Source organism: Chrysemys picta, chromosome 1 (genome assembly GCF_011386835.1).
Source record: "Chrysemys picta bellii isolate R12L10 chromosome 1, ASM1138683v2, whole genome shotgun sequence".
In the NCBI taxonomy this organism is placed as follows: Eukaryota; Metazoa; Chordata; order Testudines; family Emydidae; genus Chrysemys; species Chrysemys picta.
Window position 1 is genome coordinate 46,861,325 of NC_088791.1, and position 13,953 is coordinate 46,875,277.

Here is a 13,953-nt window from a genome sequence, read left to right on the forward strand (position 1 = left end):
GCCCACTCTATAATCAAGTTTTGGGGCTGAGAGTCTTTATCTCTTGCTACTGTAGGAGGTGCCAAAATTCCATTGTGGTAATTTGATCCCATTTCCTGAGTGAGAACAGAGAAGAAAGTAGCCTATTCATTTCAGTCCGTACTGGAGGGATGCAAGACAAAATCTAATTTTTAGATAAGGAGATGAAATATACTTTCTACATCTGGAAGAACAGCAGCTAATGACAACCGTAGAGTTTCAATATGAGATAATTGGCGATGCAAAGAGTGTCTTTATATGTACATGGACAGCATCTATCACAATGTGAGCAACACTGAAATAAATAATATTTAATAATAATGAACAGTGAATTAATAAGGTTAACAAGACTTAACATCAGTTGTATCTGCTTCCTAATTGGCCATGAATGTATGTTTAATAGAATTTTATATTGAAACATCAAAATTTTAAAACAAAGATGTATTCTAGCTTCTCTATAAGGAATGTGAAGGTCTGCTTCCAGTATGTATCATATATAGCAAATGAAGACTTCTATTAATACTATATGTAGTAACGTGTATATGTTTGTTTTTTGTTTGTTTTTCATTTTGAAAGTTTGAGAGTGAAAGGAAAAAAGTGAAGAAGCTAGTAGAGTTAAAACGATCAGTGGACGTCCGGCTGGATCAAGAAATGAAGAGAAACAGTGAATTGCAAAAAGAATGTAATGGGTACAGTTTTTTCAGCACTTTCAAGAAAATATCAAGTAAACTAAAACGTGACTTTGTTCTGTTTAGAAAATTAAACCTTAACTGAAAAATGATTGCACAACTGACCTCATAAATTGCTTGTATAATGCCAAACTTTTAGTATTGTTCACTTTTGTAATTGAGCACCTGTTGCAAAGTGCAGTAGGCAGGTATGGTAAGCCAGGCTGCCATGCAACTCTTCAGGCAGGGAAGGAGAAAAAGGGTCCTTGTGTGGGCAGGGAAGGAGATAAAAGGACCTACACCTACAGACATCCTCATAGGGGCAGCCAGAAGTTTGTCCTAAAAATGATTTCTGAGACTGAGAGGATGATTCCTCAGATTTGTCTATCAAATACGTTAAAAATGGGTTTGAGGGGCTTGGCTATGGTTTCTAAAAATACATAAACAAGTCTGTTTGTCTTTCTACTGTATTTACTATGCAGAATGAAGAAACTTCTAAAAACAGCTAAGAAGAAACTAAAGGAATATGAGAATGGAGAGTGTGTGTCCCAGTTTAGTTTCCAGGGAGAACTGAAGAACAGATATTCTGAAATGGACAATGAAGTTAGTAGATTAAGGACAAAGGTAGGTTCTAATATTTGAAACTCACATCATTCATTCTTCGTATATTCCTCTCAGAATTGCTATAAATGTGGTGGCTACATTTTGAGTGGGATTTTTGTTGTTTTTATTCTCGTTAAAGATTGTAAAGAAATAACAATCAGCTCCTCACCCGAAGAGCCTCATGAGATCCTCATGCATCTCACAAGCTCTAAAAAGCACTCAGGAGAGGGATGGGAACACCCCTGACATAAATGGACTAGTTCACACATCTCAGAGTTATTGTTTCAGGTTGTATTCATCTCAATAGGATGTTCTGATTCTACTCAAAAGAACACATTGAGATGAATGGGATGCCTCAGATCTTTTAGAGACTCCCGTGCTAAAGGAGGATGTGTAGAGAGGCCCTTTCCCTCCATCATCCCTCTATCCTTCCTTCTTAAAGGATTACATTTCACAGTGCTCTAAAATCTGCATGTTTGCACAGATTTTCTTGAAATTCGCATTGCTTTGCAGGAATACATTGTAGGGTTAGTGACCACATTTGGGATCATTTGAGACCGTAGGTCCAGAGATACAAGTTCTGAAAAAGATAGCAGTTTTTGAAAAAGTTACTAGGTCAGGTTTTTTGCGCAGAGCCAGAGATAAAACTACTGCTGTGATGCAGCTCAAAATGTTCTCAATTGATCAGTTATTATCTACGATAGTGGACGGCATCCACTAGGTCTTTAGGGAATTTAAGAAAGTGTTCATTTCTTCAATTGCGTAGTTGTGCAATCTGGAAGGATTACAATGTACATGTCCCAGTAAAGAAGAAACCGTGAGAGGGTTTCTATGCAACCATTTTATGCTTGTCTGGATAGTTTGAGGGAATGTGCTGATGCCATTGCACCAGTGAACAGCCCTCCACTTGTTTCTAGTCCTAATCTTTGTACACCAGTGCAATAAAGATCTAATAACTCATGCTGCTTGCTGCAAGTTGTCTGTTATAATATCATGTGTTCGTATTTTATGGGGAGGTTTACTGTGAACACAGCAGAATAGTCAGTAGCTGATTTAAGCAAAATATTTGTTGTTTTGGGTGGGGAGGAGTCGACGACAGAGGACTTGTGGATTGGCAAGAAGAACAGGGACAAGAAGAGGGGTTGAAGTTACAGGAGTGGTGGGCAGTGAGGATGGATGATAGGCAAGCCTTGCATTGGTTGTTTACAGATTTTACTAGTCTCTGGGGAGGTGAGGGAAAAGGACTACTTCCTGATCTTGGAGTAGATTAATGTGGTGTTTCCTAAAACACATAGTGCAGAAATACAGAACTGACAGCACAGGTGACTTGACCTCTAAGGGAAGAGAAATATGTGTTCTCCCAGGGTGCCAACATGTAGATTCTCCGTGATTCCTCATCCACAAGGTTGGAGAAGTTTGTGGCAAAGTGTGGAGTACACCACAGTATAGGGATTGCTGACACATGCTGATTTGAGTCAGTATGCAAACTGCAGGATGGGATATGAACAACTGTTTACATGACTACTAACTCCTATCAACAATGTATCTTTTCCTGGTGGTATGTTGTCCCCTTTCAGAATGTTGAGTTGAGCAAAACTCAAACTTCTGAAAACCAGGAAATGCACAGTTAAGCCCATGCAACATTTCTCTGCCCTCATTCAGCAATGCCCAATGTGTCCCATAAACACACCACTACAGCTGTAAGGTCCATAGTGTAGACATAGCCTATTTCACAGCCTTTTACAACTCCCTTCTGCTTACTCACATGATATCATCTCAACCCTCACTTTCACTTAAACATAATTAAAGCATTAGAATCCTCTCACATTGCCCCTGCCTGCTGACAATGTCCTTTGTAATAAATGCCCTAGGTAAGCCTAACACTGTCTGCATGCAAATAGTTCCCATTGGTTGCTGCCATCTCCAGGGGAACAGAGCAAAGGTGATGTGGGCAACCTTCCCCCCCATCTATAGTGTTAGATGGAATTCTGTTGGTGAGAGTGAATGAGTTGTAAAAGGAAGTGAAGCGCTTGTACATTTCAGCAACTGGGGAGTGTTAAAGTAAAGGTATGTGTGTTAACAGGGCATATTGGGGCATTTCTGAAAGAGAGCAAAGTTAAGGTTGCATGGACAACCTTAACTGCATTTCCTGTTTTTCAGAAGTTTTGAGTTTTGCTCAACTCAGTATTCTGCATGGGGACGACATGCCCCAAGTAACCTTCATTAACGTAGTTTTTTGACATTTAATATACTTGGCTTTGTTCCAGACCATCTTCTTGAGTCTTATCACATGTTAAGGCTCTGATGTCACCTGCATTTTAGGGATTCCACCATCATATTTTAGGTCAACAGGCAATGAGGTGGGCCTGTAGGGAGTGGAACTTATTTCCCCTTAACAGCTGTCTCAGCCCATCTTGCCCTATTCTTAAACACCTGAAAGTGTGTCCTAGAAGTAGCTTTTATTATTCCTATCTGGCTTATATTTAGAAACATTTCCACCCTTCCTACGTAGGGCCAAACTTATTACAGTCTGTTCCCCTTATTTTATGAGTGTAGCTTTGTTGCTAGTGCACTATGTTTTAGAAATTAAGTAACTTTTTTATTATGTATTTAGTGCTTTGAGTGCCTTCACATCAGGGCATTTTTATAAAAAAATTAGTAGTATTTGTATGACTTTGTTGCAGTTAAAATGTAAAAATTATATTTGAACATCAAGGAAGGGGATTTTTATATATTCCCTTCCATGCAGTTATGTTTATACATATCAGTACAGTTGGAATAAGAAGGTCTGTTTGATACTGTCTACATATTTTTACACAGTATTTATTTTCCTTTTTTATGTTAAAAAGGACAAGGAAACCATAAAATATGCTGTAATGACAGAAAAGATTAACTGTTTTTTTCCAGCGAGTTTTATTCAGGTTTCAGATCGTACTGCAAGATCTCACATTGTCTTTTAAATTCTTAGATGCAAACTACCTTTTGATTTACCATAAGCATATTATTTCTCTGCTAGCATAAAAGACTTCCTACAATCCAATTTTACAAGTTTTAAATGGTTGCATAGCATTTTTGATACATAACAAGGCCCCATTTCTTATGCTCCTGTTTACTTTAGAGCATATGAATAGTCCCATGCATGGGTAAAATGATTGTAGGTTTGGGGCCTAAATGATTTTATTTTTTAAAGTATTTCTGCAAACTACTATATACAGGTTGAGAAAGAAGAGGACTTAAGCTGTTCTATGAAAAATAATTTAAAAGATCTGCTTTTACTAAGTTTTAAATGATTTATATTCATTTTAAATGCAAAATTACGAACTTGTAAAATTATCTTGATTTTTTTTCACTGACTTTCATTGAATTTAGAGAAATTTTGAACTCCTGTTTGATAATTGAGTTTAAACTTTTTCAATGTGTACAGACAGATGAACTGTCCAAAAAGCTGGATATAGAGTCAAAAAAATCTACACAGTTAGAGTCTACAAATCGTGATCTGCGAGAACAGTTGTCTTCTATGAAGATACTGCATAAGAATCATGAAAAGCTGGAGAAGAGCAAATGGCAGCTGGAAGGAGAAGTAGCTAATCTCAAACATCAAGTAGAAACTAATATGATGGACCACAGTCAAATAGAACAGTATAAAAGAGAGATTGAAGAACGAGCTAGACAAGAAATAAGACAAAAACTAGAAGAAGTCAATCTATTTTTGCAGGTTAATATATTTGCTACTTACTATATGCTGTATATTGGCACTTTAAGCTTTATATTCCATATTCATGTCCAAGTTGAAATTTATATTTTAAGTGTTTTATTTTAGGTGCTTTGTTTTTATCATAAAAGCTAAATACACCTTTACCTCGATATAACGTGACCCGATATAACACGAATTCGGATATAACGCGGTAAAGCAGTGCTCCAGGGGGGCGGGGCTGCGCACTCCAGTGGATCAAAGCAAGTTCAATATAATGCGGTTTCACCTATAACGCGGTAAGATGTTTTGGCTCCCGAGAACAGCGTTATATCGAGGTAGAGGTGTATATAGTATTTCCGTATGTTTTCAGTTTGGTAGTTAGGGAACTAGAGATACAAGAGAAGGAAGAAAAAAATACAAAGAGAAGTAAAATTGAGTACAATCCCTTACAGTAGTGCCTGTGGGTCATTCTATCCCAAAGCCTACCCCAGACTGATTTTCCCTCATGACTCAATTTTTACCCTGGAGGGGATGCTCAGCTTGCCTTACTCTTAGGCCTTGGCTACACTTGCAGCTGTACAGCGCTGTGAGGTAAACCTGTCTTCGTACAGCTGAGTAGGGAAAGCGCTGCAGTCTGTCCACACTGACAGCTGACAGCGCAGTGGCGTGGCCACACTTGCAACATTTGCAGCTGTGTTGGGAGCGGTGCATTATGGGCAGCTATCCCAGCATTCATGTGGCTGCACGTGCTTTTCAAAACGGGGGGTGGGGGCGTGGAGTGTGACAGGGAGTGTGGGGGGAGAGAGAGTGCTTTTTGGAGCGTGTCAGCACTCTATTTTGCAAGTTCCGAACTCCCGGCCCCCTGCTCATTTATTCACTCACTCAAAGCAAACAGCAAACTGTTTGCTTTTTCTCTGTGGTACGAGCTTTGAAACCGGCACTTCTGCATTCCTGCAGCCGGTCACAACATTGGAGAGGATTGGCCACTTGACAAGGTGATCAGTACAGCGCTGCAGGTTGATTCCTGGTACACACTCACAGGGGAGAGTTGTAGCCACTCCATTGTATCTCTTAAGCTTCTCGGGGAGGTGGAGTACCTGCAGCAGTGTACCCCAGGGAGATACAGCGCTGCAAGTGCCCTGCCAGTGTGGACGGGGAGTGAGTTACAGCGCTGGGGGAGGTTTTACAGCGCTGTAACTCGCAAGTGTAGCCAAGGCCTTAGAGGGATAGTATCCTATCACACTGACCAAAGTAGCTTTTGTTCTTTGTATTTATTTTGCAGAGCTACACTGATTTTCCCTCCTCCCCTCTTCTTTGGAGTTCAGTTCATGAGCTTCTGTAGATAGAGAAGAACTGAGGGAAGACGAAGGGGATGGATTTTTTATATCCTTGGCCAGTAGATTGTTGGGCTCAAAAGATATATGTCTACCTCACCTACGCCACCCCTTCCCTTCCCCCCACCCCTCCGAGCTATTATTACTGATGGTTCCATGGTCAGTGACCAGGCATGTTAACTGCTACAGTGTGGTTCTGAACACAGTATGTTGAGAGAACAAAAGTTACAAAGTAACCTCCTCTTTTTGACTCCACATTTATTATTTCAATGCTGGAAGTATTATCTACCTGTGTATAGATCACATGGGATTCTGGCTCCAGCAGGGGGATCAGTTTCAATTAGACTGTTGTCCTATAAGACTGAAAGTTGTGTACTGCTAACTTTAATGTAATAGATCCTTAATAAGGGACAGTTTCTTTCTAAGCTGAAATCTTTCTATTGCATAGTGACTTCAAATGTCTCCCTGTATGGTTGATGGCACTAAGGAAGAGTAGTTCCCTATCTGAATAAGATAGTGTACTTACATTGAATATGATTAACTGCTGGGAAAAAATACCTCTTTCTTCCAATTTATTAACATTGTATTATTTGCTTTAGACGCAGGCAGCCTCCCAAGAGACATTAGAACAAATAAGAACTACTAATAATGCTTCACTGAGAAACCAACTGGAGCACAGAATTAGAGATCTAGAATCTGAACTGGCTAGAATAAAAAACACACAAGAAGACAGTGTCTTTCAAAAACAATCTACGCAGACAGAACTGGAAAGATACAAAGATCTTTATTTGGAAGAATTAAAAATTAGAAAATCGCTAGCAAGTAAACTGGATAGGTAAGTCAAAACCTTTATTTTAAAACAAATGGTAAAATATTATTTTTCCTTCATTAACTTTCCTCCTAAAATGCCTCACTCCTGGACCTGCTCACCATAATGTGCATCAATCCAAGAGCAGGTATCTGTAGATGCAGTAGACTTTCACAACTAACCGGAAGGCTGAGTAACATGAATTCCTGTCAACATTTTATAAGTAGCAGAAATATCATTCATTTTTATAGAGTATATTATAAAATTCTTTTGATTTTAACAGGCATATCTTCTGGCTGGTCTGTAATAATCTCCTGTACTTACAGTAGGCAAGAGAAATTGCAGTTCTTTGAGTAGTGTTCCTATGGGTGCTTCACTTCAGGTGCGCTTGCATCCCACATGTCTTTGATCAAAGATTTTCATCAGCAATGTCCATTGTGCTAGCACATGCGCTGCTGCTATCCTCATACTCCACACTCAGGCTATATGAGGCTACGCAGGCAAACTGCCCTCTGTTCTTTCTCAACTGCCTCAGCCTGAGGTGGAGCTTAGCATGTCTACATTGTGCCTGCCTCAGGTTCTTGCTGAGTTTATTCTACTGAGTTTATTTAGTTGAGTTTATTTGTTAGTAGTACTACAGTAGTTAGTTACTGGTTATTGAAAGATTGTTTTATTTCCTTTGGGAAAATCCTGTCTGTGAGGGGCCTGCCCGGTTCACCAGGGTTTAAATGTTGCCTCACATGGACAGAAGCTATCCTGATCAGCGATGGACACTCTAAGTGGTTTCACTGCCTGGGAGAGTTGCATGGTCCACAGAAGTGTAACTTCCAGTTAGCCCTCAAATCCAGGGCACAGAAGAACCGGAAACTCAAGCTGTGACTGTTAATGAAAGAGTGCTCCCTTCTCCCCACTTCGGAGCCAAGTTAGAAGAACCCCTGCACCTCGTACATCAGTCCCTCTAGCGCCCCTTTGACTTTCGTGCAACACTCTCCTGAAAAGGGGAAAGCCTCAGAGACCTCCTCTAAAGATCCTAAAAAGAGAAGCTCTATTTCCCCTCTGAAGAGATCCATCTCAAAAAGCCTCGCTCTTCAACCAGGTCAGCAGCCTCAGAGACTTCATCCTCAAGGCTTGGTACCATATTCAAAGGATGAATATAGGCAAACAACACAGGAATGCAGGGGCAAGATTAGAAAGGCAAAGGCACAAAATGAGCTCAAACTAGCTATGGGAATAAAAGGAAACAAGAAGACTTTTTATCAATACATTAGAAGCAAGAGGAAGACCAAAGACAGGGTAGGCCCACTGCTTAGTGAAGAGGGAGAAACAGTAACAGGAAACTTGGAAATGGCAGAGATGCTTAATGACTTCTTTGTTTCGGTCTTCACCGAGAAGTCTGAAGGAATGCCTAACATAGTGAATGCTAATGGGAAGGGAGTAGGTTTAGCAGATAAAATAAAAAAAGAACAAGTTAAAAATCACTTAGAAAAGTTAGATGCCTGCAAGTCACCAGGGCCTGATGAAATGCATCCTAGAATACTCAAGGAGCTAATAGAGGAGGTATCTGAGCCTCTAGCTATTATCTTTGGAAAGTCATGGGAGACAGGAGAGATTCCAGAAGACTGGAAAAGGGCAAATATAGTGCCCATCTATAAAAAGGGAAATAAAAACAACCCAGGAAACTACAGACCAGTTAGTTTAACTTCTGTGCCAGGGAAGATAATGGAGCAAGTAATTAAGGAAATCATCTGCAAACACTTGGAAGGTGGTAAGGTGATAGGGAACAGCCAGCATGGATTTGTGAAGAACAAATCATGTCAAACCAATCTGATAGCTTTCTTTGATAGGATAACGAGCCTTGTGGATAAGGGTGAAGCTGTGGATGTGGTATACCTAGACTTTAGTAAGGCATTTGATACAGTCTCGCATGATATTCTTATCGATAAACTAGGCAAATACAATTTAGATGGGGCTACTATAAGGTGGGTGCATAACTGGCTGGATAACCGTACTCAGAGAGTTGTTATTAATGGTTCCCAATCCTGCTGGAAAGGCGTAACGAGTGGGGTACCGCAGGGGTCTGTTTTGGGACCGGCTCTGTTCAATATCTTCATCAATGACTTAGATATTGGCATAGAAAGTACGCTTATTAAGTTTGCGGATGATACCAAACTGGGAGGGATTGCAACTGCTTTGGAGAACAGGGTCATAATTCAAAATGATCTGGACAAATTGGAGAAATGGTCTTAGTTAAACAGGATGAAGTTTAATAAAGACAAATGCAAAGTGCTCCACTTAGGAAGGAACAATCAGTTTCACACATACAGAATGGGAAGAGACTGTCTAGGAAGGAGTACGGCAGAAAGGGATCTAGGGGTTATAGTGGACCACAAGCTAAATATGAGTCAACAGTGTGATGCTGTTGCAAAAAAAGCAAACATGATTCTGGGATGTATTAACAGGTGTGTTGTGAGCAAGACACGAGAAGTCATTCTTCCGCTCTACTCTGCTCTGGTTAGGCCTCAGCTGGAGTATTGTGTCCAGTTCTGGGCGCCGCATTTTAAAAAAGATGTGGAGAAATTGGAAAGGGTCCAGAGAAGAGCAACAAGAATGATTAAAGGTCTTGAGAACATGACCTATGAAGGAAGGCTGAAAGAATTGGGTTTGTTTAGTTTGGGAAAGAGAAGACTGAGAGGGGACATGATAGCAGTTTTCAGGTATCTAAAAGGGTGTCATAAGGATGAGGGAGAAAACTTGTTCACCTTAGCCTCTAAGGAGAGAACCAGAAGCAATGGATTTAAACTGCAGCAAGGGAGGTCTAGGTTGGACATTAGGAAAAAGTTCCTAATTGTCAGGGTGGTTAAACACTGGAATAAATTGCCTAGGGAGGTTGTGGAATCTCCATCTCTGGAGATATTTAAGAGTAGGTTAAATAAATGTCTATTAGGGATGGTCTAGACAGTATTTGGTCCTGCCATGCGGGCAGGGGACTGGACTCGATGACCTCTCGAGGTCCCTTCCAGTCCTAGAATCTATGAATCTATGAATCTATAAAGGTGAAGGGCTCCTCCAGTACCAGTCAGGAAAATCCAGCAGCTTGAAGAGTAGACCTGGTTCTGAGAAGGCTCCAGTACCATCTAGTGGAGATGATCAGAGAAAACACAGAAGAATATAGGTACCATCAGACTTAATCCCTCTCCTGGTACCTATGTCAAGCTTTTCAATATCATGTAAGACTAAGCCTCCGTCTGCATCAGCACTGCCTGTGAATCACTCAAAAACATCATCACCATGCTGCAGGGACAAGCATTCCAGTCTGTTGGCGCTGCAACAGCACTCAGTGCCGCAGCTCCACTCAGTGCTGCAATACATTAGGTATCTGAAGGACTTATCAGTGACTGCTGAACCAGAGTCCCCATTGCTGGCAAGTACCGAACATCTCTAGGTACCAAGAACCTCTCAATCTCCATACCTTTATATATCCCCAGTACAGTCACTTCCCTTTTTGCTTGGAGCTCCCCCATTAGAGGAGGAAGAGAATGATGATGGAGACTTCTCTTCATTATCATCGATCTCTGTTTAGAGTTCTCCTACATACCCATATATAAACCCCCTTTCTCAAAGAGACAGAAGATGTCCTGGGACCTCATAACTCCTGATGGGAGCAACCCTCGATACCACCCACCTCCCCCTTATGGTCCTCAATGGCTATATTGAGATTCCTGGGCAGCTATTTGGCAGCAGTTCTCCAGAGCCCTGATCGGTTCCAAGAGTGTTATCAAAAGTTCTGTCAGTGGTGGCTGCCTACCTGTTTCGTCAGGCGATCACAGTATTCCCATTACCGTATTCCCATGCCTTGACGATTTGTTTCTCAAGGTTTGGTCATACCAAGAAATGTTGTCTGCCAAACAGAACACTTTTTGTTCTTGGACTTGGGTCTTCAATTGAAAGTGGGACAATCCACACTGACTCCTGTTCAGAACATACAATTTATAGGTGTATCCCTGTATTCCTTGGCATCCAGAGCCTTCCTTCGCTTGGACAGATCCACAACACTATCAAACTTGTCAGAAATATTCAAAGGAAACCCCAGACTTCTGTCAGAAACAGTCTTCAACTTCTAGGTCACATGGTAGCTTGCACTTTTGTGACAGAACATGCAAGATTGTGCCTTTGCTGTTTCCAGTGGTGGCTCAAACCAGTTTACTTACCAAACAGACACAGCCTAGACAAACAGGTGTCAGTTCCTCAATAAGTCAGATACTTCCTGGACTGGTGGAATGTTCATCACAATGTAGGGGTACAGATCCCCTTCCTCCAACTGACACCAATGGTAACCATAACTCCAGATGCATCTCTGTTAGGATGGAGAAGGGCGCACCTCAGTGCTCTAAGGTTACAGTGCAGATGGTCACCCTAAGAATCTACCCCCCATCAACCTGTTGGAGCTCAGAGTGGTCAGAAATGCCTGTCTTCATTTTCTGCCTCTCATCAGACACAGGTCTATCAAAGTTATGATAGGCAGTGTGGCCTGTATGTTATATATCAATCGTCAAGAAGGAGCGAGATCCCCTTCTCTCTGCGCTGAAGCAATAAGGTTATGGAACTGCTGTATAAAACATTGCACAGAATTTCAATAATGAGTGTCACAGCTGACACTCTCAGCAAGTGTTTTGCCCAAGACTACAAATGGGAGTTGGATTCCCAGGTTTTTGTCAGCATATTTCAGACTCCAGGATTTCCAGAAGTGGACCTCTTTGCCACAGCTATGAACAAAAAATGCTATCTATTCTATTCAAGGAGGGGCTTAGTTCACAATTTATTGGGGGACACCTTTCTCCTCACTTGGATGAAGAAATTGTTTTATGTGTTTCCCCCAATGCCTCTCATTCTCAAAGTTGTGAACAAAATCAGACAGGACAAGAGCAGAGTTATCCTAATAGCCCCAACACGATCAAGAAAGAATAGTGTAGAAAGAATAGTAAATATGGCAGGCGACCAGCTTGGCTAAACAGTGAAATCCTTGCTGATCTTAAACGCAAAAAAGAGGCTTATAAGAAGTGGAAGATTGGACAAATGACCAGGGAGGAGTATAAAAATATTGCTCAGGCGTGCAGGAGTGAAATCAGGAAGGCCAAATCACACTTGGAATTGCAGTTAGCAAGAGATGTTAAGAGTAACAAGAAGGGTTTCTTCAGGTATGTTAGCAACAAGAAGAAAATCAAGGAGAGTGTGGGCCCCTTACTGAATGAGGGAGGCAACCTAGTGACCGAGGATGTGGAAAAAGCTAATGTACTCAATGATTTTTTTGCCTCTGTCTTCACGCACAAGGTCAGCTCCCAGATTGCTGCACTGGGCAGTACAGCATGGGGAGAAGGTGACCAGCCCTCTGTGGAGAAAGAAGTGGTTCGGGACTATTTAGAAAAACTGGACGTGCACAAGTCCATGGGGCCGGATGCGCTGCATCCGAGGGTGCTAAAGGAGTTGGCGGGTGAGATTGCAGAGCCATTAGCCATTATTTTTGAAAACTCATGGCGATCGGGGGAGGTCCCAGATGACTGGAAAAAGGCTAATGTAGTGCCCATCTTTAAAAAAGGGAAGAAGGAGGATCCAGGGAACTACAGGCCAGTCAGCCTCACCTCAGTCCCTGGAAAAATTATGGAGCAGGTCCTCAAAGAATCAATTATGAAACATTTAGAGGAAAGGAAAGTGATCAGGAACAGTCAGCATGGATTCACGAAGGGGAAGTCGTGCCTGACTAACCTAATTGCCTTCTATGATGAGATAACTGGCTCTGTGGATGAGGGGAAAGCAGTGGATGTGTTATTTCTTGACTTTAGCAAAGCTTTTGATACTGTCTCCCACAGTATTCTTGCCACCAAGTTAAAGAAGTATGGGCTGGATGAATGGACTGTAAGGTGGATAGAAAGCTGGCTAGATCGTCGGGCTCAACGGGTAGTGATCAATGGCTCCATGTCTAGTTGGCAGCCGGTTTCAAGTGGAGTGCCCCAAGGGTCGGTCCTGGGGCCGGTTTTGTTTAATATCTTTATTAATGACCTGGAGGATGGTGTGGACTGCACTCTCAGCAAGTTTGCAGATGACACTAAACTAGGAGGCGTGGTAGATACACTAGAGGGTAGGGATCGGATACAGAGGGACCTAGACAAATTAGAGGATTGGGCAGAAAAAAACCTGATGAGGTTCAACAAGGACAAGTGCAGAGTCCTGCACTTAGGACGGAAGAATCCCATGCACTGCTACAGACTAGGGACCGAATGGCTAGGTAGCAGTTCTGCTGAAAAGGACCTAGGGGTCACAGTGGACGAGAAGCTGGATATGAGTCAACAGTGTGCTCTTGTTGCCAAGAAGGCTAACGGCATTTTGGGCTGTATAAGTAGGGGCATTGCCAACAGATCGAGGAACGTGATCGTTCCCCTTTATTCGACATTGGTGAGGCCTCATCTGGAATACTGTGTCCAGTTTTGGGCCCCACACTACAAGAAGGATGTGGAAAAATTGGAAAGAGTCCAGCGGAGGGCAACAAAAATGATTAGGGGTCTGGAGCACATGACTTATGAGGAGAGGCTGAGAGAACTGGGATTGTTTAGTCTCCAGAAGAGAAGAATGAGGGGGGATTTGATAGCAGCCTTCAACTACCTGAAGGGGAGTTCCAAAGAGGATGGAGCTCGGCTGTTCTCAGTGGTGGCAGAGGACAGAACAAGGAGCAATGGTCTCAAGTTGCGGTGGGGGAGGTCCAGGTTGGATATCAGGAAAAACTATTTCACTAGGAGGGTGGTGAAACACTGGAATGCGTTACCTAGGGAGGTGGTG

General features: G+C 41.9%; 1 protein-coding gene across 16 annotated transcripts in view; it reads left to right on the plus strand.

The window, feature by feature from the left end:
• ANKRD26 (ankyrin repeat domain containing 26) overlaps nt 1-13,953 on the plus strand; it is a 178,499-nt gene that overhangs the window by 128,537 nt on the left and 36,009 nt on the right. For 15 of the 16 annotated variants that reach the window (XM_024109004.3, XM_008172589.4, XM_065564544.1 and 12 more), the window contains 4 exons: nt 595-707; nt 1,169-1,310; nt 4,714-5,004; nt 6,917-7,152. In XM_024109004.3, coding sequence (XP_023964772.2) covers nt 595-707; nt 1,169-1,310; nt 4,714-5,004; nt 6,917-7,152 — 782 coding nt within the window. Of the gene's footprint in view, nt 1-594; nt 708-1,168; nt 1,311-4,713; nt 5,005-6,916; nt 7,153-13,953 lie in introns of those variants that run through there. The other variant, XR_010592041.1, reaches the window with a different exon arrangement.